Raw genomic sequence first — 25,281 nt, forward strand, 5'->3', positions numbered from 1 at the left:
GTGTGCACCCTGCACTGCATCCAAAACGGGTGGCGTGGGGACTCCTGGCCAGGGCCAGCCAAGAGTGGAATTTGTGGGTTCTCAGAACTCTGCAGAATCTTAGCTAGGGGATCTCCCTAACCCCTGCAAACCCCCAATAGCCCATTCCTGGGGTTTGCGCATTATAGTTTTTCCAGATCCAGACATTTTAAAAATGTCATCTATTTGTTTCCCATGTCAATGTTGTAGAACAGTTTTAAATTAAAACTAAGAATGCATTAATTAAACAGTTAAAAGTAAATATTAAAAACCCAAAGCATACATGCATACATATTTAAAGTCATCATAGTTGATACTTCATGACTCCCAGGTGGGAGAATATACTCATAGAGAAGGCTCCGTTCTGCATATAATCAGCAGCTAACCGTGTATAGGTCGTGATGGAATCGGGAAGCTCTCCTGAGGAGACTTTCTAAAGAGATCTAAAGAAAATTATTCCAGGTATAATCCAGCACTAAGGTTTTTCACAACTTGCAAAACCTTAAATGGGACAGAACAGCTTACAGACTGCCCATTTGTTTCAAGACTTACAATTTTTGTACATAAAATCTTACACACTTTTCAGCAAATGATACATAATATTTCTTTGTTTTAGATTATACTGTAGAAGAAAAACCATCTCACATATCAGTGATGCAACAGCTGGAAGATGGGGGACCTGATCCTCTTGTATTTGTTTTAAATGCAAATTTATTGTCTATGGTTAAAATTGTAAATTGTAAGTCCCAGTTATTTCGAGTATACTGATTATCTATCTGTTAACCACACTTATGCTCTGTTGTTATATTTCTGCTAGCAAACAATTATTCTTTATTAATGGTGGGCAGGTTCTTAGTTTGCCAAAGTTCAGAAAAAGTTTGTAGGATTTTGTGGGGAGGGAGAGGTTGGGGACATATTTAGAAATTTTAAGAGTCTGCTTATATTGGTAATATTGATTTCTTGACTCAGAAAAATGGCAATAATGTAATAGAGAAGAATTTCCATTTAATGTTTTGAATAATAATGAAATTGTTAAAATTACATTTTTATCATCAAATGTATAAATTGATTATATGCAATAAAATTTCATCAAATTTTAATGGTTGCTGTAGAAGATGCGACATTGGGTTAGAATGCAATATTATGTAGCACTTGGCAAGTTTCCTTTTAAAAATATTTTAATTAGAAAAATAAGAGAAGAAAAAAAAGAGTTAAATATATTTAGGCATTATTAATTATTGTGTTGGTGTTTTTTATTCTGTATTTTTGATATACATTGCTCAAAATCTTAACTAGGGTGATTCATAAATATTCTAAGTAAATAAATACCTGACCATCCCGTGCAGTGTTCCTGATCTCATACATACCTCTTATGGATAATGAAATATTTATTTTGATAAACAAACAGCATTCTTTAGTGTGTGAATTCACAATGCTTTAAAATCATTTTTGTTATTTTTTGCAGATGTGAACAGGAAATGCTGGTGCTTTACTACAAAGGGAATGCATGCAGTAGGCCAATCAGAAATAGTAATTCTTCTCCAATGTTTACCTGATGAAAAATGCTTACCCAAGGATATTTTTAACCACTTTGTGCAACTTTATCAAGATGCCTTGGCAGGTAAAACTGTGGCTATTTTAAAAAACTATTATGATTGATGGCACCTTTTAGAATGGTTAAATAAGCCTTTTGAGGTTCTGAACCCATTTGAAATATTTGAGGAGATTGGAAGCATCCATCTTGAAATAATTTCCATAGGGTTTACAAATTAATGGAACCATTTTATTATACCATGAAACAGTTTCTCCCATTCTTTACTTCTATTACTACATGCAAGAAAGTAATTAAGAATTGGGGCAACATATGGCTACTTAACAAGGTATTCAGTTAAATAGCTCAATTTTTTAAAATAACATTAGCTCCCCTTTAAGATTGGTAGCACAATCAAAGTGCTGGCTCATAGAAAGAAAAGGGAGGGAGGGAGCAAGCAAGCCCTCCTGTGGATCAGCATTTGCATCACGAGTGAGAGTTCATACATGCATGTTGGTCTTTTTCTTGCTGAAAAAATAATTCCACCTGTGAATTACGGACTAATTTGGATGCAAAATTCATTGATCAACTAACTGATTCTGGATTTGGCATACTCTGTTTTGAATATTTTCAGCATTTCACAAGATACAATAAAGTGCTTCTCACTAAGTGGTGTTGCATAATTTATTGCCTCTCCCTAATTTGTTTTTGAATATTGCCTTTTGAGCACACTGTTCTGTAATATTGTGAGAAACAGGACTTTGAAACATAATAATTTGTAATAGCCAAATTTTGCCTGGATAGGATTCAGTATTTTACATTTATTTACTTTACACAGGTAAATTAATTCATGAATTATGTGTTGGATTGCAAAAAGTATTCTTGCTTTGTGAATGGATGTTCTTCATGATTCATAAACTCCTACATACATTCATTTAGTAGTTTGCAAAGCACACTTAATATCTATTGTGACATAATATGCGAGAGAAAAGAAAGCACTAGATTAACCCAAAGTTTATCACAATCAATGTATTATCTGGCACAGATGCAGTGAATCTAATTATTGCGTGATAATAGTTTTTCATATATATAGAAAATTTGCTTGGAATAGAAGTATTATCCATAATTATATATACTTTTCAATGGTTTAAAAGAAGGCAGGATTGGTAAAAGGATTTTCATTATAACAAAGGAATTTTTTTCCAGCAGGAATTACGATATTTTGTGATCAAAGTATCTGTTACATACTTTGTGCTGTTAGAATATTATACCACATGTCTGTGCTACTTTATTCCTATAAAGTTGTGGTATTTTCTACAGCCAACCCTAGCCTTACTCAGCGTGAACAAAGGACATACCCAGTTACATCACATGGACTAGTCTCAGCACCCTAAGCTAGCCCACAGACTGTTCTGTGGTAAGGGACTTGTCCAAATGTGAATATTGAGTTAATGTTCCTCTGCCATATTGAAACAGGAAGAGAAGATCATTTGTCCTACAGGCAAGCACATATTATCTTCCATTGATAGTTGGATTTTAGAGTTTGCTAAGCCACAGTGGCTAAAGGAAGGGCTCTCAGAAGTTATGTGCTTATCTATTCCATCTGTAATATGGATTTAAAGGTGTTCCATACAATGTCTTAAGTTCTTTTTCTTTTTTAATATGTTTTACAATTTCAGGTTCCTTAATGGAATCTCTTAAGTTTCAGTTTGAGGCTCTAGTGCGGAAATAAGAAAAAAAACATTAAACAAATGCTTTTTTCATAGAAATGATTTGCATTATTTGCTTTTTTGAACATATATATCTTGAGAAAAATATCTAAAACTGTCAGTGTAGCAACTCAGATATGGTATGCAGATTTGTATATTTGGTTGAATGTATTAACAATGGGATCTAAGTTTCTCTCTTACCGAAGTGTCATTCCGAAAGGAATGCAAGCAGTGCCTTAACTGGAATTAAGATGGGAAGTAAGAAACCATTTTACTTTTTTTTAAATAGTCAGGATTCCAAAATGTAATCAATTAAGAAAACAGATTTTTTAAAAACTATGTATGCAATGATTGGATTGTTTGAACTTGATAAAATTTATGATGCATTATAGAATAGTGCCAACCTACATTCTGTTTAGATTTGGCTACATTAAAGTTCAGTTCCTGCCTTGAAACCAGTAAACTCTAGTTGTTTTTTGAGAGGAGGGGGCATTATTTAAGAGTGGAGATGAGGAAGCTTCTTCTTCTTTCTTGTCTACTACTAGGCACTATAGTGTAGATATTTTATTCTGACAATATTTTACAAGGTTTTGGAGACATTGGCTATATGGAGTGGGTAGAAATAGATATAACATACTAAAGCTTCCTAAATTGTCTGGGAGAATCACTTTATATTTGTGACCAGCATACTTGTGGTATAACAAGCTTTCTTTTTCTGTCTCTCTATCAAATTGCAGTAAGATGTAACCAGAGTTGTATATCTTCTTTATGTATATTTTTATGTCTACTGTAGAATTAGAATTAGAATTCTTTTATTGGCCAAGTGTGATTGGACACACAAGGAATTTGTCTTGGTGCAAATGCTCTCAGTATACATAAAAGAAAAGATACATTCGTCAAGAGTCAAGAATCATAGGGTACAACACTTAATAATAGTCATAGAGTACAATAAGCAATCAAATCATACTAGGAAACAGTCAATATAAATCGTAAGGATATAAGCGACAAAATTAGTCATATAGTCACAAGTGGGAGGGGATGGGTGATAAGGAGTGATGAGAAGATTAATAGTAATAGTAGTGCAGACTTTTTAAATAGTTGGACAGTGTTGAGGGAATTATTTGTTTAGCAGAGTGATGGTGTTCAGGAAAAAACTGTTCTTGTGTCTAGTTGTTCTGGTGTGCAGTGCTTTTGAGGGAAGGAGTTGAAACATTTTAAGTTTCAAGGGATGTGAGGGATCTGTAAATATTTTCACAGCCCTCTTTTTGACTCGTGCAGTATACAGGTCCTTGATTGAAGGCAGGGTGGTAGTAATTGGTTTTTCTGCAGTCCTAATTATCCTCTGAAGTATGTGTCTGTCCTGTTGGGTTGCAGAACCAAACCAGACAGTTATAGAGGTGCAGATGATAGACTCAATAATTCCTCTGTAGAACTGTATCGCAGCCTTGGGCAGTTTGAGCTTTCTGAGTTGGCGCAGAAAGAACATTCTTGGTAAAATTTATGATGCATTACAGAATAGTGCCAAGCTACATTCTGTTTCGATTTGGCTACATTAAAGAGTTGACTCTCATTACACCACCCAGCTGGGTGACAGTGCCCAACCAATCTCATTTGAAATCAAAAGCTATGTTGTACCTGGTAGGCTATCAGGGTTGTAGGTCTTTATTCTTTGTTTTAACGTAAGAGATACACTCTCAGAAATTACTTCAGTCAAAGTATATTTCAGTATGTGGAAGTTCTTGTTTTCCAGCTTATTGTCAGGCTAGACTTGTATGTTAGTAGTTTGTTAGAAATAATAATTAAGGATGATGACTAAAGCGGGAGAGCTTGAGAAGTTTAATGAATTTATTCATAACCTACATAATTCATATATTTTATTTTTATACTTTTCCTAAATACTAAGATTCCAGTTTCAGCTGTCAGTCTTCTAGACACATGAATAACCTTTTTGGAGTAATATTGTTTTGAAATACAAATGATACATTAAATATTGCGGTGTTAAGTGAGTAAAAGACTGATTTGCTTTTGCTTTAGTATGTTAATTAACATTTAATATTTATTTTAACATTGTATAATTCATTTTGTTCTATGATTACTAGTAGAATAAGGGTTATATGCAATTTTCTGTTTTGATGGTATATGTACTGCTAAAGTAACCATACTTTTGGTTTTGTAGGAAATGTTGTGAGCAATCTAGGACACTCATTTTTCAGTCAGAATTTCCTTAATAGCAAGGAGCATGGTGGTTTCCTATATGTTACACCTGTGTATCAGTCACTGCAGGACTTGGTGCTTCCCACCCCACCATATTTATTTGGGATTCTTATCCAGAAATGGGAGACTCCTTGGGCTAAAGTCTTTCCAATCCGTCTGATGCTAAGACTCGGAGCTGAATACAGATGTAAGTCCAATTTTTCAAAAAATATTTCTTATACTACTTTGGGAAAACTTATGGAATGACAGAGAAGATTTTAGTCTCTTTTAGGTGGTAGCACTTTTGTGTAATAACATTTTAGTTTTTCATTTTGGCTGTATTGTATGAAAGGAGTTTCTTTTGTTCACATAAAGGGAACCAAATATGATTCCAACATCAAATTAAGCTATAATGCAATGTGCTTGCATAATATGTTCTGTGAACTAAGCCAGGTGAATTGTACAGTGTGGTTTTATGGTTTAGCTTAATGTGTGAATCTAGTAAATGATACCTTATTCAGCAAAACAGAGTAAGGCAAATTGTAAGTTAATCATTAGATCTTAACGTACCATTTAAACATAGGTTCTGTTTTTTCTTCCTGACTTGAATCTAATAACTTTAATTTTTCTTTCACTAAAAATCTTAAGTTTTTAAATAAACAATATTGCAGGTTTTTTCTTGATATGTGCTTATAAGAATTACAACGCAAATTCAGTTATAGAGCTGACTATATTAATAGTATATTTCTTAATGAATACAGGGGTTGAGACAGTTTGTTTTCTGGCCTCCATTCAGTGTTTCTTTTGTATGTGTACTTATTGAAGGGGCAAATGAAACTTAAGCCAACTTGATGATTAACTATAGATAGAAAATCTGGTACTTATTTGCAGGTGCTGTGTGTAAATAAATACATAGCAAGTGCTGCTGGAAAAAGCTGATATTTTAACCCAATATACTGCTGGCATTTTAACTCAGCACATTTGTTTTAATAAAAGTTCTTGACACTAAAATGAAATAAAGATTCCAGTTGCCCTATTTATGTGTGATAATATTATAATGGTTGTTCTTTTAATGTGCTTGTTAATCTTCTATATCTACTTTTTTAGCAAAGATATACAAAGCTATTTAAGTAAACTTCTCAGAAAATAAATTATGAATTATTTTGGGTCTCTTTTTAGTGTATCCATGTCCACTTTTCAGTGTCAGATTTCGTAAGCCATTGTTTGGTGAGACTGGCCACACAATTATGAATCTTCTTGCAGTAAGTAATAATTACAAGGATTTGTTTTTCCTTTGCTCTGTCATATTTAATAAGAAACTGTTTATGTTTGGTGTTCTCATGTACATGCACAATTATGTTGAAAAGTTCCAGAATTTGATTACAGCCTTTTTCTTTTATTTGTGTATGTATATGTTACTAAATATGTGACCTTAAACTTGTATCTTAAGATTTGAATTGTATCTTCATATAGATATACTGCTCATATTAGACACATTCATATTAAGATGTAAATAAACAAAGACATTTTTAATGGTACTTCTAAATTCAGAAGTTATAGGTATGTTGTCTAAATACAACTGTTGCTTTCTAGAACCAAAATAATATTTTGGGTGTATCTTTTTCTACATTTAAAAGATTTGTGCTAAATGTGAATGCATTTATGCTAAATCAATAGTATATTCTCAATCTTCAGGAAGCAGAATTTTGGAAGGAAGGTTGGGTGGGAGGAAGTAGCAAGTAACATGGATTCTATCTTGCTACTATCAGCTAAGCAAGAGGCATCTTGTTTTACTCATCAGACCAATATTTTAATTTAATTCTGTTGTATGTTGTCATTTAAGAAAGTATCTCACTGGAAACTACTTGTTAACATTTATATATCTTTGATTTTTCATATTGCCTCTGAAATCAACAGTATGCTTTGCTATTCTCTGCAGAATAATAAGATGGTAGTGATTACAATAGAATTTAATGCAGCATGTTATTAAAATATTTCTGTATCAATTAATAATATATGACATGTTAAAGTTTAATTATGATCAGTAGCTATCATGATTTTGATTATTCTCTGTGTGGCAGGACTTCAGGAATTACCAGTATACATTGCCAGTTGTCCAAGGCTTAGTAGTTGATATGGAAGTCAGAAAAACAAGCATAAAAATTCCCAGTAACAGGTATAATGAGGTATGTGGCATAAATAGATAGAATATACTCAGTTTTGAAATCCACTACAAAAATAGTTTTATTAAATTCTTATTGATATTACTGATATTTAGTGCTCATTTTAAAAAATGACTTGTTTTACTATATAAGTAAATCCTTTTTGAATTAATTTATCTGATAAATATACTACAAATAATTAATATTGGAGAAGTGAGTCTAAAGATTGTGTTTTAATGACTGTTGGAGAAAATTTAGCATTACCTTTGACATGATTTTGCTGTTTCCAATGATGAATTAAATTTATGAACTGTTTTCTGTTTATCTATAATCCCTTAATACTGTATCCCTTAATGTGATCTGAATATTTAAGCTCTGTTTAAACAAACAACACCCAAAATTGCCATGTCATGTCACACATTGAGCCACCATTCACTGTTATTTGTGGGGGGAAAGTATGTGAAGTTTAGAATTAATGAATAGTGGCACCTTTTTTGCCACAACAATCTCAGCCAAACATTTTCCACGCCTGTTGATCAATCTTGCAGATTAGCTCAGCTTGGAGGTAGTTAGACCTACAGTATTCTTTACTGCTTCAGTCATTGGTATTTGTGGGTTATGTTGCATAAATTATTCACTTCAGTTCATACCATAGTATTTCAAATTAGTTAAGGTCAACCATTCTAAAGTGAGAACTTTCTTGTGCCTGGACATTATATTTATTGTAAATTTACTCATGCATTTAAGATTGTAATCTTTCTGTATGAATCACATGTATTTAAACTTTATCTTATTAATGGATAAGATAAAGTCCTATTATCGATACAAATTGCAGAAACAATCTAGCATCCATTGTTTCCCTTGATTACTAGCAATTTTAATTAATTTTATTTTCATCATCATGTATTATGGTTAGCATGATGTTCTATTGTTAGAAAGCAGTATTTCATTGCTTGAATATGGGTTAAGAAAGGGTAAAATCTCTGGCAGTGATGTTACTGCCATTTCGACCTTGTGAGCACTAATGACACTTTTCTGAAGTTTGCAGAAATCTCTCTTAATCAATGATTCACTTCCACAAACCTATTTCATGAAAAGTAAACTCTAATTGTGAAACCTCTCATTCAGTGTCTCTCATCAAATAGATTGGAACATTTAACCAGTTCATCCTTTTTAATACAGCTGCTTATCTTTTATTTATATAATTTATCCAACAAAGAAAATAAATGTGGCTCAAGTTATTCATCAAAGGGGAAGATGTGGGTCAGTGCTTTGGATGTTGTTTGTTTAGCCAGCGTCCAATAGTATTTAAATGAAGCTCTGATCACATTATACAACTCTGAAGATCAAGGTTATGAAAAATTCTAAAGGATTTATAATAATTCAACCCTGTATATTTTGTCCTCGAGGAATAATCCTGGGGAGATATTTTCCAAAGTATGTTTGTCTTTAAGTCACAGCCCATATTACCCATTAATGGCAAATGCTCTATTTTGGGGCGTTCGTTGCAGATGATGAAAGCCATGAACAAATCCAATGAGCACGTTTTAGCAGGTGGTGCATGCTTCAATGAGAGAGCAGACTCCCATCTGGTTTGTGTGCAGAATGATGATGGCAACTATCAGACTCAGGCCATCAGTATTCATAATCAACCAAGGAAGGGTAAGAGTTGTGGACAGTGTTTTCTATATAAATGCTGATTTTCTTGGATGATTTTTTTAGTTTAAGCTGCTATTGAGTCTTTAATTTGATAAGTATATGAAATACAAAGACAGAATTTGCAGGTTTTTAAATTAGCCATCAGACTTCCATTTTTTTTCCTGATATTGGAATTTTGGCACTGGGCTTTAAGTTTGTTGAATTTTGGTACTGCACTAATTCTGTTTGTTTCCTGTTGTCTTAAAATTAAAGCATCATTAAGGAACATTTTTTAAAACTTGCTAGAATAAGACTTGTCCTATCTTTCTCTAATAGAATCTCAGCATGTTTAAGTTTACGTATTATTTTTTATAGTCTTTCTCTGAGCATTTGGGTTCATGACCCAAACTACTAAGTTTTTCAACACTACTAAAACCTTTGGGTATGGAGTGGAGAACACGATAATAAATGTACATCTTGCAAAACAGAATGTAAAATGAGTTAATAGCGATCAAGTATCCTTTAACTCTCAAATTTCCCAAAACATTTCCGTTTGCCTAAAATATGCAATTTATATTTTTGTTCAAACATAGTAGTTGCAATTTAGTTTTTGTTTGGATTGTTCATTGTTTTGTTATTGAATTAAATGGACGTTTTATGTTTACATTTTAATGTTGTCTCATTGTTGCAGTGACTGGAGCCAGCTTCTTTGTATTTAGTGGAGCTTTAAAATCATCTTCAGGCTATCTTGCAAAGTCCAGTATTGTAGAAGGTAGGATTTCAGATCTTTGTTTATTTATGAAAATATAAACAAGCTGCTTTGCAAAACAGGTTTCATAAAAAAGCAAGCCAATAACAATGAACAATTGCACAATGATAAAGTTTGACTTTCTTTTACAGATTACACACTATTTTTTAACCACCCCTATAGAATGATGTTTTTCTAGAGTCTAATCCATTTCAGCTTTCAAAGTCTTGTCAAAGTGAATAGTACTATATGAGAGGCATGGATACTATTTCTTGTTCCCCAAAATAGGTGTAAAAGATCACTGATGACTTTTTTATAGATTTGTTTTAGAAAAACGATTGCTTAATGAAGGATTAAATATATTTCTTAATTTTGCATTATTCTTTATCAAATCTGCCATTTCTTTAAAGATGAATATAAAGCTAAGAGTAGATTCAGGTAATAATGGAAATTAACGTATCCTATTTATTGTTGTTCATTATTAATGTTCTTGAATGTTTTTTAGATAATGCTACAGGCAAATTCAACACATTTTCTTCACAAATTCCCATTTTCTATCCTGAAACCTTAACCACCATGCCAAACTGGTTCTCCATCTGTATAATGCATGACAATTGTGAATGTCATTGGTCAGGATATTAGGCTCTCCTTTTTCATACTTTATATGCCATTCCAACAATATATTATGTGTGGAATTTTGTAAGTGCTTGTATCTTTTCATATGTAGATGGTGTGATGGTACAGATAACAGCTGAAAATATGGACTCCCTGAGGCAAGCTCTGAGGGAGATGAAAGATTTTACAATTTCATGTGGAAAAGTGGATGTTGAAGAACCTCAAGAACATGTGCATGTTCAGTGGGTGGATGATGATAAAAACTTCAACAAGGGGTACTTTTAACAACTTTTGGTTTTATTTGGTTTTATTGAATTGCTTCACATGTAATGCTGAGTTATAATTATCATGTGAACCAACAGCAATCTGCCTGTACATAATGCTCTGGTGGAGAATTTTTTCCATTCTACTTCCTGCATAGCCAAAAAAAGGAATGAATTAGTAGGAATGTCTGAATAGTGTGCGCTAACCTGCATTTTTGTTTTTTGTTTTTGCTCAGCCAAAGGAGTTGTTTCCTGATAGGGCACGCTCGTTAGAATATTTAGATTAACGTAATATCTCTTACATGACATTTCATATACTGTCCATGTTTAAAGTCTACATTGAAAGCCAGTAGCATCATTTACTAATCTATAGTACATATATTTTCTCTCGGGTGAATAGCCAAGCTTAAATTAGAACAGTTGTTAAATGTTCTGAGAATTTTTTATATACAACAGAGATGCAACCATACTTTTAAGTTGCGTGGATGGTTTCTGGCTCTTCTATAATATATGTTTAAGCACTTTACTTTACCAGAAAGTTGGGTTAGGTTGAAAGTAAATGAAAGTTGTTTCACCTAAAAAGTATCTGGTAATACTTCAGATAAGCTATTGTAACTATGTAGCATGTTTTAACTGCTCCTATTTCAATATGCTTCATTAGTCTTTTATATGAATTTATCTTGATAAACAGACCCAGTGTTTTACAGTTTTTTTTAAATTGAACCAGCATTGATAAAGCAGTATTAAGTCCTATTGCTAATAGAGCTGTCTCTTCCTTCCACACTCTAGTGTTGTAAGTCCTATTGATGGGAAATCTATGGAGTCTATAATAAGTGTGAAGATATTCCATGGATCAGAATATAAAGCAAATGGGAAGGTCATTAGGTGGACAGAGGTGAGGAAATCACATTGTTTTGTATGTAACTGCTAGAATCTGTACTAATACGTGATAATAACTCATATATACGAGCCAGTGCAATGTTGTAATATGTTGGACTCAACTTGGAAGATGCACATTCAAGTACTTACATGATAGCGGTAGCAATAGCACTTAGACTTATATATTGCTTCACAGTGCTTTTACAGCCCTCTCTAAGCAGTTTACGGTGTCAACCCCAATGATCTGGGTCCTCATTTTATGAATCGTGGAAGTCTGGAAGAGGCTGAGTCAACCTTGAGCAAGTTGGGATCAAACTCCTGGAGTGAGCAATGACTTAGCCTGCAGTACTGCATTCTAACCCCTGTGCCACCACTGCTCATTGGTTGATTGTGAGGTAGATTCTATCAGCTTAATCTGCTTCATATAATTATCAGAGTATATCCCCCATGTATGTAGCCTTGAGCTTTGAAGAGAGAAGTTAATACATAATTGCAACAATAAATTAATAAATTTTACATATATCTATATGGAAAAATACATTCGTTATCATAAATAGAGCAGAATTTGCATAATGTTCCACTGATTATTCTACAGTTGAATGTGAACATATTCCTTCTTAATATTTATAAGAAACCATTTGTGTGCAGCTTGGAATGGCTGCAACCATTTGTGTATCATAACTACAGTTATAAACCTTTATTAAGGTCATTTTTAAAGACGATGTTTATCTTCTGATTTCTTTTCTTTCATGATACTAATGGTATGAACACATTCCTTGAACATTTATAATTGTGAAAGCTATCTTAATGTGCCACAATGCCTGTCAAAAAATAAGTAGAATGATTTTGTTTCTGACATTTGACAGTCATCTTATTTCACTGCATGATGCCTCATGTTTCCTCTGTCCTCTTTATTTCATTTCTTGGACTGCACTTGCCATTAACTGAATTATTTTTTAAAAAAATTGTCAATGTTTTTGAGTTGCCAAACTGCTGTTTATTTAGCATATGGCATCTACAGAGGTCATGCAATCACTGATATACAGCAATCAACAACTGATGTAATGCAGCATCATAAACATTTATATTTATTGGGGTTGACATATGGAACACTTCTTTTCATGCTAAGGTTTTCTTTTTGGAAAATGATGACCAAAATAATGGTCTGAGTGACCCAGCAGATCATAGCAGACTGACCGAGAATGTGGCTAAGGCTTTCTGCCTGGCCTTATGCCCACACCTGAAGTTGCTGAAGGAAGACGGAATGACCAAGCTGGGTCTACGAGTTACACTCGATACTGATCAAGTAAGTAACAATTCTGGGGGGAATACTTTTTGCTTATTTGGTATGAGCACATGAATAAACGGAATTTTTGCTATTTGTTTAATGAATAGGATCTGCTGGAGGTTCCTTGCTAGAGGAAAGGGATGAGGCAGACTTATAAGATCGACTCAGGACCAAAAGAAAATGTAGAATCTGAATTGATATAGTATCAGTAATAAAATTGTACATATTTTATGATCGCTTCAGAAGAGTTTTGGACCTTGGACAAGTGCCAAAATTCTCCGATGTTTATTAAGGTAGCTTGAATTTTTCAGGCTTCGGCCTGCTTTTGGCTTAAGGGCCACATTAACTTTAATGAGTGGATTCTTTAAAACAGTGGCACCGCTTTTCAGACTTTCACAGAAATATGATAAAAGTCTGATTCTTATAATGGCAGAGATTTATTAATGTGATGCTTGATGCCATAATCAGTAATGAGTACAATGGAGTGTCAATTCCAGCTCCTTTTGAAATTGACCAGTGCCTGTAATTCGAGTATATATACTGTACATATTAGCAACTCCACCTCTAATTATGTTGTATTCATGATGTGCATAATTTTGAGGCCTCTTTCTGAAATGTCTATTAATACTTACAGGTAGTTTTTTACTTATGACCATTTATTTAGAGAATATTTAAAGTTTCAGTAGTGATGGAAAAAGTGACTTACAATTGGTTCTCACACTTATGATTGTCAGTGTCCCTGCAGTCGTGTGATTGTTATTAGGACATTTGGCAACCTGCATGATTTTGTAACAGTTTCAGTGTCCCAGGGTCATGTGATTTTGGCAAAGTCAATGAGGGAAACAGGATTCACTTAATGACTGTGTGATTCATGTAATGATCACAGTGGTTGACTTCACCACCATGGCAAAAGGGATAGTTAAATTGGTTACATTTTAACTACATTTTTTGCAATGATTGCGCTTGTTAAATGACTCACATAATAACTACGCTACTTAATGACAGAAATTCCGGTCTCAAATGTGGTCATAAATCAAGGGTGCCTATAGGGAAACCACGTCATCAGCTTTTCTAGGCTCTTTATTCCCTAATTTTGATGTGTCTCTCTTTTGGTAGTGCTATCACTTTAGAAAAGGCCACGTTTTTAATATTTGTATACTTTCATTTCATTTGTCTACAATATTACGTTTCTGAAAATTTGGCAAAACTTTGTTTTTGATACAGTATTATAATTTCCGCATCTCTTCTAAAGACTCACTATTCCTGACCAAATTCTGATGCTTCAGATGATAAGTAAAACGATTTCCCCCCAATAAATATCTATGCAACTATTTATTTTAATTATTATTTTGCTTTCACTTGTTTCTTAACCTATAAACTGCCCAAAGCCTATAGGATTGGGTTGATCTCTAACTAAATATTGTGAAATAATGTTTCTTGATGCTCTTGTCCTACCCACTTTGAAGCATGATATTTTCTTTCTTTTTAGGTTGGCTACCAGGCTGGGAGCAATGGCCAGCTGCTGCCTGTTCAGTACATGAATGATCTGGACAGTGCCTTAGTTCCAGTGATTCATGGAGGGGCATGCCAGCTGAGTGAGGGCCCAGTCATAATGGAGCTTATTTTTTATATACTGGAAAACATCTCATAAAAGGACTTCATTTACTTTCAGACCTGTTCCAGCAGCAGTTGTATCTGAATCATTTGCACTTTAAAACTGGAAAATTAAGCTTTTAGTTAACACTATTGTGAGGGGTGGGGTGGGGTGGGTGAGGACAGTTGTTCCATAATTCTGAATTGTCTATGCATTTGTCAACAAACAGGATCAGGGCAGCTTCTATGTTACAAAAATGGCTATGCTATCTTTGCAGCTAATACACATCTGTTATGAATAGAAATAGAAACCAGTAATGGTCATGTTTTAAGGCAATTGCAGTCATGTATTTTGATGCTCAAAAGAATGCAGAGACCACTTGGGGAATAAGGAAAAGACATGTGTCAACATTTAACTTTTGTAGATAAAACTTATTATGAAGAAACAATCAAGACCTCCATTCTGACCTCATTCTACTGCTGTTTATGGTTAATTTCTCTTGACATTTAAATATATATTGTTTACATTATTGTGACCGCTTTATTGGTCAGAGTACCTCCAGGACATGCTGGGCTATTCTTCAGAGAGGTTCAGAAAGACCACATCTGGAAGATACCTTTTACATCTGCCCAAAGCAGAAATCTTTCCAAAAATTGTATGTAAATTAAGCTTACCTTTTCTGTGCTTTACCTTTTTTTAAAGTCTCATTTAAGAATGAAATTGGCAAACCTGCTGTAAAAATGTTTTTTCTTTTCTTTTCTGCACTTTAGTAAGTCTTATTATGCCTTTGGCAGGTTTCTTCAGTCTTAAATGAGTAATTACATGAAATTGCTGTTCTTTTCAGCTGATCCTTCTTTTAAAGGAACACACTTTTGAATTTTGTTTGATAGGAGTGTATTCTACTTAAGCAGTCCATAGCATTAACCCTGCACTTTATAGTAGCACCACTATATATAAAGCTATCCTCTAAGAAGTCTAGAAAGTTTGCCTACTGCTCCATGATTTGCTTTCACTGCAAGTTGGAAAACTTGTTACCTTGCCTCCCTGGAACTGAACTCTGAGCAAAAAAGTAGGTTGAGCCTTCTTGCAAAACCATATCAGGCTGGCAGCGACAGTCAGCAAGAGAATGTGAGCGTTTTCCTGTTAACACTACAATTTCCTGAGAAAACAGTAACAAGCAGAAAGTTGTCAAAAGATTGAGAAAATAAATTCAGATATCATCTGGACAGTGCTATCCAAATGAGTAGCTATCATCCTTGTGCAAGGAGAGACTGAGCTTTACTAAACGAAAATTAGACTATGGACTAGCAAATTTGTACTGCAATTCAAGTTTGGACAACAGTGGCAGCTATAACTAATTTTTCTCTGTAGATAGCCATATACATGAACATGTGTAGATTTCATTTTTTAATAAATTGCCTCTGCATCCTTAAATTTGTAAAAAAAAAAAATTAACACAGCTGATGCTAAAATGCAACTAGAAGAAAAGATAAGGAAATTAGATCAAAGCCTCTTCTAACAAACGTTAACCCCATAAATAGGTCGTGTAATGCTAAACCTATATATGTTGTTCAATGTATAGCCGAGCAAGAGGGTATTAGACAGACATTAATGAGCACCTGTGAAATCATGTGCAAAATGAGGATCTTGCAAAACAATTTTAAGTTTCTTGTTCTTTCTTTTCCTTGCACATAAACTCAAGTTCCTTATAAGCTTTCTCTCCTTCTGCAATAGCATTGTTTTACGGGCTGAATTGCCAAAGTTAATACAATTGCTCTTTACAACTGCTGTAGATTCTTACTTGATTAGCTGCATTCCAGTTTCACCACAGAAGCAAGCTTTTCAGTAACTTAGCTTTGCATTAAAGTTGACAAATGGAGAAAGGCTGAACTTTTCATCCCTCTGCAGAAAATCATTTGTTTGGGCTATGTTTGTGCAAAATTCTATTGACTGGTTTGCTTCAACCACAGCCTTTAAATGACTTTAAGATTACCATATTGTTAAGAACTGAGTACTTGTTTAAAGAAAAAAATGTACTTTTAAAATTCAGTTAACACTGCAAAGACTGCATATTATATTTTTATTTTCAACATGTAGTTTTGTATATTAAATTTATTAAAATTACAACAGAATGCTGCATTGTCTCCACTGACTTAAGACAGAAATGAACGCTGGCTGCATGGCAGACTTAAGTGTATGTATGAAATCACACACATATTGTGGAAATATTCTGCAACTCCCTTGCTGGAAGCCATGAAACTGGAGAAAAAGATAATTTGGATCCCTAGTTGTTTTTTCTATTTAGGAGGCAGGCAACAATTGTCTTGTACTTTCTGTCCAATTGTTCTGTATCTATTGTATTTGCTGAAGCAAGATCAAAATCTTGATATTAAACAGTAAACAGTTGTACTCCTGCCTCAGTTAACAGAAGGAATACAAATGAAAATTTAAAAAGGAACTATTAACTATCTCACATTTTATACAAGCTCCCCTTTGAAAAGATTTGTGCTCTAGTCACACTTGAGCAACATGGATGCATATATGAAGAGATGTACAGTAACTTAAAATCTTCATTGCAGGCAATTTAAAGAGAGATACAATCACAGCTGCTTAATCTACACTTCAGTAAACAAGACTATCCATTTATTTCATGGGTCGGAAACACATCTTAATTGCAGGTTATATAACACTGGAGCTGCTGCATCGTATCTTAATTATACTGCTATTTATTAAACTCTTTTGTCCACACTTACCAACATGTCCGTTGTTTGCTCAAGTCAGCAGTCACATTAACAAGTGCCATTTATGTATTACCAACAATTTTAGCCTCAAGAAAGGTTAAAATAGGTCAGTCTCTTTGTGTATCAGTATCTTCATTCCTAGTAGTAGACTTACAAAGCTTACCAACTCATACTATATGATAGTTATGAAAATAAAGATGTTATGTTTAGTAGTGCATTCACTGAACATCTTTGGTGCTTGCAGAAACTCCATGTAAAGTCCGTTCTGCAGCTTTTAGCATTCCTGGATCTGTGGATGCAGAGAAGAAAAAGCATAGTTTTATAAACAAGAATAAAGCAACATCCTATGACTGTAAATACACTGACTTTCCACCATACAATTCAAAAGCAATTCCATAAAAATTACTTGTGGAAAATTTTAATTACTTCCTTACATGTATCTCTAACAATATATCTGACTGTGTTATTACTGCTTGATGGTGGATAGTAGCGATCCACTTGTATAATTTACTTGGGTGCTTTTTAGAGTTTAGTAATAGTGAAATGATATAAACATACAAGCTAAAAGCATTTTTAAATAAAGTGAAGTTACAGATCTGAATATGAAAAACTCTTATTATTCCAAGTTAAAGACTAGACTGAAATAATTTTTGCCATCTATAGGGTTACAGAGAAAAGATAAACACTTCTACCTTCAGCAGAATTAGTGTTCAAGAACTAGCCAGTTTTCTGTAATTGTCTGAAGATCTTGCCCAGTAAGTGGCTCCCTAAGTCTTACTTTTACTTCTAGTTTGCCTCCAGTAGGCTTTCTACTGTCCAAAACCTTACGAGAGAAAAGACATAATTGAAACAACAAAATTCCAAGATAATTGAAGTGGCTTTGAACACACTAAAGCATTTTTAGTTATGACCAATGACAATGTGCTATATTGTAAATTGTTTCCTTTTATTCAAATAAGTCACTCAATTTCTCTTCCCACCGTTTTTTATTTTTCCATCTCAACAGTCAAATTGTTTCTAGTCTCTAAATATGTTCAATCTTAATGACCTTTTTAAAGTCTGCTGAAAATACTTATTTGTATGTGTATGCCAGTTTTGGCTATATATGGCTATCACTACATATGGTAAGCAATATAAAAAAAGAACACTAGCGTAAAGTTACATGGACAAATTATATCACAATTTAAAAGATGTTATTAAAACAAATAGATTTTGTGTTCAAGCTTTCCCTTCTTACAGATTTATGAATAAATATATCAGAAAGCTTATTTGGAAACAGCAAAATATCTACTAATGTATCACATTAAGATCAATTCTATACAGAGAATGAATTGTGATTCGATTTTCTAGTCAACTTCTGCATTTAGATTGCACAGAAATATGCAGACAAGGATGTGATTAAAGAAGGTGAACTATGTTGGTCAACACATAATTCTTTCATTCTTGTACCAAGCCATTCAACACAAACATTACTTGAAAATTTCAATAGATTTTCCTATCCACATAAAGATATGGATAAATCCTTCAAAATCCTTCGGAACCAGCATAAAGGCAAAGACAACGTAAGGGAATGAGGAAAAAATGTAATAAATGAACTGCCAGGGATAGAAATCCCATTTTATAGAATATCTTCAGAATGCAAAATGATACAAAGAAAATACCATTTTAATATAGTTCTGGTCAAAAAGCTTGGCATTGTACCTCAACAATCTCTCTAATTTCACATTCAGATTCCAATTTCTCAAGTTTCAAATGTGCTGCTCCCACTTGCTTGTCACTCCTGAAAAAGGACCTGGGGAAAGGAAATAATCAAAACCAGAATTAAGCTCTCTTTACAACTGGATGGGAAGTAGCAACAACATTCTGTATTCATGCAGGACATGAAATTATGACAATCTTTGGTTCATCAATTTCTTTGGACTCAAATATGGATATAAAATACAGGTAACTAGAAGAAAACTGACCAATTGCATGTTTTAGGCTAATAATAGTCACAGGTTACTGCCAAATGGGTTGGGAGAAATAGACATGAGCTGTTCTGCATTTAGACTGCACAGAGTGAGTGCCCATCTAATTGTCCACTCTTGATTAATATACCATAAAGATTATTCTCTGCTTGTTTTCCTTGAGGCACAGCAGAACTTCCAAAAGTTAACAGAGTCACAGAATGTGTCCATTTTCAAACAGAACATTTTGGTTCTGTTTCATACCTCTAATGGAATTGCCCTACCCTGGGTGAACACTTACCCTTTGTGAAAAATCTCAAATTTGATTCCTTTGGTTTGAATTGCTCTTCGAAAACCTCTGTGATTTCGATTAATGTTCAACTTGAATAGCTGATTATATTCTACAAGTTTAAAGAAAGTTGCATAAAATACCTGGAACAGTTAAAAGGTTCTGGAGTTATTCAGATCTCCAGCAGAACATGTAGCCAGTGGTCCAAAAGAAACATGTATTTTGCCAATTTGCATGGCATGACCATGACTTTAGTTTAGTTCTGCAACTTAAATAATATATTTCCACAGACAGTACCCAGGTTAAACAAGGAATCCATTTCAGGAACCCTTGCAAAAGCTGGTATTTTCATATGTTTGAATTTTCATGTATGATCCAATGGAAGTGCCATGTTGCCTATGCAGAAAAATGATTGCTTAAAGGATCAAAGTTATTACGGTTTGTATAACCTGGGATCCCCTGAGCCTCTGGACTGTACCTTAATTTTACCTTAATGTTATTCCATAAACATAAACAGCTGGAATACAAGCGAAGTGACATCATTTTGATCTATATAAATCTAAGCAATTTTTTTTAAAAACATGCTATAGGATTTATTTATTATTAAACTTCTATGCCATCTTATTAAGGCTATAAGATTTATGCTAAATTCCTGCAAGAATCAAAGATCCAAGAAGCAATCATGCAGCTGGGTAAAGTTTTACTTTAATTCTTTAAAACCTTACATGGAAAATGTACAATGTAGTTCAGAATCTCTTGGCTTTGTAATAAAATGAATGCAGAGTTCCAAACCTTTAAAGACTGCAAGTAGAACACCTGCTCGAGTCCTATAACCAGTACAAGATATCAGGCCTAAGGCTGAAAGATCTCCAGTTAAAAGAATGCCATTTAAGCTTTGCTTCTACCATCAACAGCTGCTATCAAGCAGTAGACTAGTGACCTGATCTTGCCTGAGTTTTTTAAAATGAAAACCTCTGGAGGGGGTGCCAGGTTATGAAAGGCTGCAGTCAACAATATTCAGTTAACAGAGCTGAATGTAAAACAGAATTGTCCCTTTCGCCCTGGTTCTGAAATAATCATTCATTAGAAGGCTCTGGTTCTCATCAAATGTAAAAGAAAATGCACACACCTGGGCAGTTGGTATTTTTAACCACTGATGTTTTGCTTTTCTGAGCTTGTTCCTGGTTTTGAGAAAAAAAAGAAAGAAATACAAGTAAAAAATATTTAAAAAGCAACTAAACTGACCCCTACTTCAGTGATAGATTTGTAAATGTTTTTGTATGTTTTTATTTTGGAAAAATGAACCACAGTGGCATGGGTAAAATGTCTATAATTCACTGAAAAGGCTAAAAATAGTTACCTGTGAATGGAGAAGAGTTTCTCATAGTCCAGAGCTGACTAAGTGTTTCCAAAAACCAGTGAAGGAAAGAAAGCTACTGAACATTGACTAGAGTGCAGCCTTATTTTTTTCTTACATTTCAAATCAAAAGAAAGCATGGGATATTCTGACTGGATGACGTGATTGTGCCATGAAATATACAGTTGTTGGGTTGTATTTGTAGATAGAAAGAAACTGGAATATGCCCATCCTTCTAAACCTTTTAGAATGTGTAGGAATAATTTCAGACATTCTGGTAAATAACCCAGTCCACAGCACATGAAAACCCACATCAACTGAGGGACATGGATAACTCTTCAGTTATATTAGACAAGATGGGCAGTGCAAACCAGTTGAATAAATGAATGAATGGATAGATGAATGAATGTCCTGCCAAATGTATAGTACTAGCTCTGACTGGAGAAGTGCTTCCCACTCAGGGGCAAAATTGCAAATTCCGCCTTCTGAGAGGTCCTAGAATCCATACCACTCAGTCTTCTTTCCCTCTCCTGGCCTCCACAATCTCTGGCTACTGAGAAAGTTCCCTGACAGCATCACTTGGCTTATTAGCTTATCCTATTGTCTTTTTTTTTGGCTGCATCGTATAACATTCTTTCTTTCTTTCTTTCTTTCTTTCTTTCTTTCTTTCTTTCTTTCTTTCTTTCTTTCTTTCTTTCTTTCTTTCTTTTTCTTTCCTTCCTTCCTTCCTTCCTTTCTTTCTTTTCACCACAAGTAATCTCTCTTATTTCCAGCTTTGTTTCTTTTCTCAATCCCCCCACTGATGAAGAAAATTGCTTCTGTTTTCCCAAATCTTACTCAGTATTTTCCTGGTTTTCTTCTGTAATCTGGAAATGTCCCAAAGGTGCTTCTCAAAAGGCAACTGGACTTCCTTGGTTTTTTTTTTTCCTTGAAAACATTTCTCTCCTCATACAAGAAGCATCTTCAGTTCTAAAGAAGCTTCTTGGATGAGAAACAAAACATTTTCAAGGAAAAAACAGAGTCTAGTTGCCTTTTGGCAAGCACCTTGAGACAACCATGATCTAGACGATTGAGAATCTCCATAGATATTTAATCTGGATATGGTATTTCTCAAGTGCTGAACAGAATTGTAATGAGATAAAGTAGTCCTTTGAGTGCTAAGGAAAATAAATATATATTATCAATTGCAAATATGAGAAACTAGGATATGGCATCTCCAAAATCCTTGTGTTTGACACATTATCTTCTGTTTCTCTCCTCTCAAGAGTCATAGTGGCGCAGTTGTTATAATGCAGTATTGCAGGCTGATTCTGCTGATCACCTGCTGCCAGCAGTTTGACAGTTTGAATCTCACCAGGCTCAATGCTGGCTCAGCCTTCCATCCTTTGGAGGTGGGTAAAATGAGGACCCAGATTGTTGGGGGCAATATGCTGACTCTGTAAACCGCTTAGAGAAGGCTGTAAAAGCCCTGTGAAACGGTATATAAGTCTAAGTGCTATTGCTATGCTCATCAGCATTACCACCTGTCAATCAGGCTGTGGAGGAGAAAAGTATGAATTCATATTTACCACGTACATTCACTCTCCAGAGTGCCGATGTTTGAATACCCAGAAAAAAATAACATTAAAAAACAATACCTAAATTTGGTATGTAAAAAATACTCAGAGGCCATAAGCTTGATTGTGTACTTACTGTATTAGGATAATGAAATTCAAATTTCACAAAGGCATCCAAATCATTAGGCACCACACCTGGGTAAAAAGAATAAACCATCTGAGCGTAAAGTACAAGCTTCTTCACGGCAACAGCCATCCCACAGAAAATAATAATTAGTGGCTTATCAGGATGCTTGTTAGATCCAATTTCTTTGCAAATTTTCAGACGCTCAACCCCGAGATTACATGAGATCAACATCTATAAAGTTACTGCTACAAGCAACAACTACGAGCTACATTTGCAGTGGCTGGCTCTGATCCACTTTAGTAGATGTCCGATGTTGTGTTCAATGCAGCCCAATTTAAGATACTGCATTTGTGTGTACTTTTAACATTTTGTTGTCAAAGTAATCCCATTACAATAGTTAGATCAAACCCAACCCTGGGAAGATCATTTTTTAAAAGGGGGAAGTTTGAACAGGAATTTAAGAATTTAGGTATTATTATAGCTCTTCAATCCCACAAGTGAATTTAGAAGCCACCCGAAGCAGGAATGGTTTAATATTTATCATCTTAATATTCAACTTTCTTTAAGTCTGATATCATGAAATGAAGTCAGTGCAGGAGAATCCCACTTTGATAGAAAGAACTAAAAAGGCACTTTTTATTTATTTATTTCTCTTTCATCCTGACCGACCATATTATCTGAAAGCCCTTCAGTTCCCTAAAGCTGACTTCTTTATAGGAATTTAAATTGGCAAGAAGCATTCTTCAGAGTTAGCTATTCTTGAACATGAAATTCAGAGATTTAAAAACAAGTGGGACAAACTTAAAAAGGAAAAAGGTTCCCCCAAATTACATGTTAGCTGTGAATTACCTGTTGGAGCTGGTAGATTGATTCCTCTAACAATGATTAGATGCATTTCTGTGCTACTGAGTTCTGAAAATATTCTACAAGGCAAGTTAAAAAAATATATGAATGACTCCATTTTCTTCTTTACCTTTAAGTTTTCCAGACCAAATGTAACAGAGGTGTAGAAATCCAAATAGCAGGGGAAGTCATAACATGATATGGGCACATTAAATAGAATTGCAGGGACACTATCAAGAGGAGGAGATTTGGACAAAACATGGATTTAGCTGATAACTACATAACTTCTTGTAATGCTTCATTCCGCTCTGAAATGTATATTTTAAAAATGCTGCTTTAAGGTTTAGAAACATCAATACAGCAGGCCATAGAATTCTAGACTGTTTACTCCCAAATTTTTCAGAAGGGATTCATACATTTCATCAAGGTACAGCAAGGGTCTTCAAACTTGGCAAGTTTAAGACTTGTGGATTTCAACTCCCAGAATTCTTGAGCTAACATGACTGGAGGAGGAATTCTGGGAGTTGAAGTCTACAAGTCTTAAAGCTGTCAAGTTTTGAAGACCCCTAAGGTTCAGGAACAAGAGTTTTACAATCTTATTACTGCTGACAAAAGATCAGCCCTTGGTTATCCCTACCTTACAATTTTAAAGGTTCGTTCTTCAAAGTGATGGCTTGGAGGATCTAACCCCTGCTTCTGTGCGAGCTGCAAGATCTCCAGATCCTTTTTACAATGCTGAGCTAGCTTTTCAAACCTGGAACACAGAGTAAGGAAATGGGATGTAGAGTGGAAATGACAAATGGAAAAGTACATTTTGGAACAGTTTTTATTTCTTGGCCTGCATTGATAAGCATAGGTTCTCAACTCTCAATTTGGATAGCACTTCAGATAAGATCCTGGCTGCTGATAGAAACTAAAAATGATGCTACTAAGGCTGATGAATATCAATCAAAATGGTTCAGGTTCTATTACTGATGGATTTGGAAATCAACCATTTAAGGCCAATTCTTCCCACACAATAGATATATATTTAATACTGTACTGGGTATGGAAAAAGCTTGGTTGATAAAGGAAAATATATAAAGCAATAAGATTATGCAGACAGTAGCAGGATTTGGATACCCTTGAAGAAACCTCCTAAAGAAAACTGTAGCTCCCTGAGTTGGCATTGACAGTCCTAAATTGGTTAGTACTGGTGCTCAGCTACAGATTAAGAAAGATAGTTTATACCTGTGTTTTTCAAACTTGGCAATTTTAAGATGAGTGGACTTCAATGCCCAGAATTCATGCTGGCTGGAGAATTCTGGGACTTGAACTCTATATATTTTAAAGTTGCCAAGTTTGAAAAATACTGGTTTACACAGAATGCAGATGCTATGAATCTTGTAGAAAAGTTATGTATGTATGAAACTTATTAAAATTACTTCAATATTTTTGGAATAACATGCAGCCATTAAATACTTTTATTTTATATAGGTTACAACATTTCACTTGGGATTTTTTGAAACACCGGGCATTATTGATGGGGCCATTTTTCCACAAGCAAACGATATGAGAGTTCTCTACAAAATTCCGCAATTTGCTTCAAATCAAATTTCCTATTACACATTAGTTTAATAAGAGTCTAAAATTATGTATAGATTTATGGAAAAACATAGGGCAATTAAATACATTTTACACAGTCTGTAATATTTATCTGGTAGATTAACTAAACAGGATTGCAATCAATTGGATAGTTTATTTAAACATACTATTTTAATAGACATACTAAAAACAACCCCAAC

At 34.2% G+C, this 25,281-nt stretch overlaps 2 protein-coding genes across 12 annotated transcripts in view; one reads left to right on the forward strand and one right to left on the reverse strand.

The window, feature by feature from the left end:
- Nucleotides 1–16,770, forward strand: part of ZFYVE9 (zinc finger FYVE-type containing 9) — a 45,039-nt gene extending 28,269 nt beyond the window's left edge. For 9 of the 10 annotated variants that reach the window (XM_087960273.1, XM_087960272.1, XM_026665866.2 and 6 more), the window contains 11 exons: nucleotides 635–757; nucleotides 1,484–1,639; nucleotides 5,435–5,659; nucleotides 6,631–6,713; nucleotides 7,533–7,637; nucleotides 9,125–9,275; nucleotides 9,943–10,023; nucleotides 10,727–10,889; nucleotides 11,667–11,772; nucleotides 12,886–13,062; nucleotides 14,534–16,770. In XM_087960273.1, coding sequence (XP_087816399.1) covers nucleotides 635–757; nucleotides 1,484–1,639; nucleotides 5,435–5,659; nucleotides 6,631–6,713; nucleotides 7,533–7,637; nucleotides 9,125–9,275; nucleotides 9,943–10,023; nucleotides 10,727–10,889; nucleotides 11,667–11,772; nucleotides 12,886–13,062; nucleotides 14,534–14,695 — 1,532 coding nt within the window. In that variant the 3' untranslated portion in view covers nucleotides 14,696–16,770. Of the gene's footprint in view, nucleotides 1–634; nucleotides 758–1,483; nucleotides 1,640–5,434; nucleotides 5,660–6,630; nucleotides 6,714–7,532; nucleotides 7,638–9,124; nucleotides 9,276–9,942; nucleotides 10,024–10,726; nucleotides 10,890–11,666; nucleotides 11,773–12,885; nucleotides 13,063–13,151; nucleotides 13,311–14,533 lie in introns of those variants that run through there. The other variant, XM_087960277.1, reaches the window with a different exon arrangement.
- CC2D1B (coiled-coil and C2 domain containing 1B) overlaps nucleotides 16,714–25,281 on the reverse strand; it is a 30,150-nt gene continuing 21,582 nt past the window's right edge. For both annotated transcript variants that reach the window (XM_026665871.2, XM_026665873.2), the window contains exons 18-25: nucleotides 24,135–24,251; nucleotides 23,504–23,577; nucleotides 22,664–22,722; nucleotides 20,744–20,795; nucleotides 19,627–19,726; nucleotides 19,081–19,171; nucleotides 18,072–18,202; nucleotides 16,714–17,668 (exon numbers count right to left, since the gene is read on the reverse strand). In XM_026665871.2, the coding sequence (XP_026521656.2) occupies nucleotides 18,083–18,202; nucleotides 19,081–19,171; nucleotides 19,627–19,726; nucleotides 20,744–20,795; nucleotides 22,664–22,722; nucleotides 23,504–23,577; nucleotides 24,135–24,251 (613 nt within the window). In that variant the 3' untranslated portion in view covers nucleotides 16,714–17,668; nucleotides 18,072–18,082. The remainder of the gene's footprint in view (nucleotides 17,669–18,071; nucleotides 18,203–19,080; nucleotides 19,172–19,626; nucleotides 19,727–20,743; nucleotides 20,796–22,663; nucleotides 22,723–23,503; nucleotides 23,578–24,134; nucleotides 24,252–25,281) is intronic.

This window comes from Notechis scutatus, chromosome 3 (assembly GCF_049901735.1).
Source record: "Notechis scutatus isolate UNSWTSFEM ecotype Mainland chromosome 3, rNotScu1.2, whole genome shotgun sequence".
NCBI classification, from domain to species: domain Eukaryota; kingdom Metazoa; phylum Chordata; class Lepidosauria; order Squamata; family Elapidae; genus Notechis; species Notechis scutatus.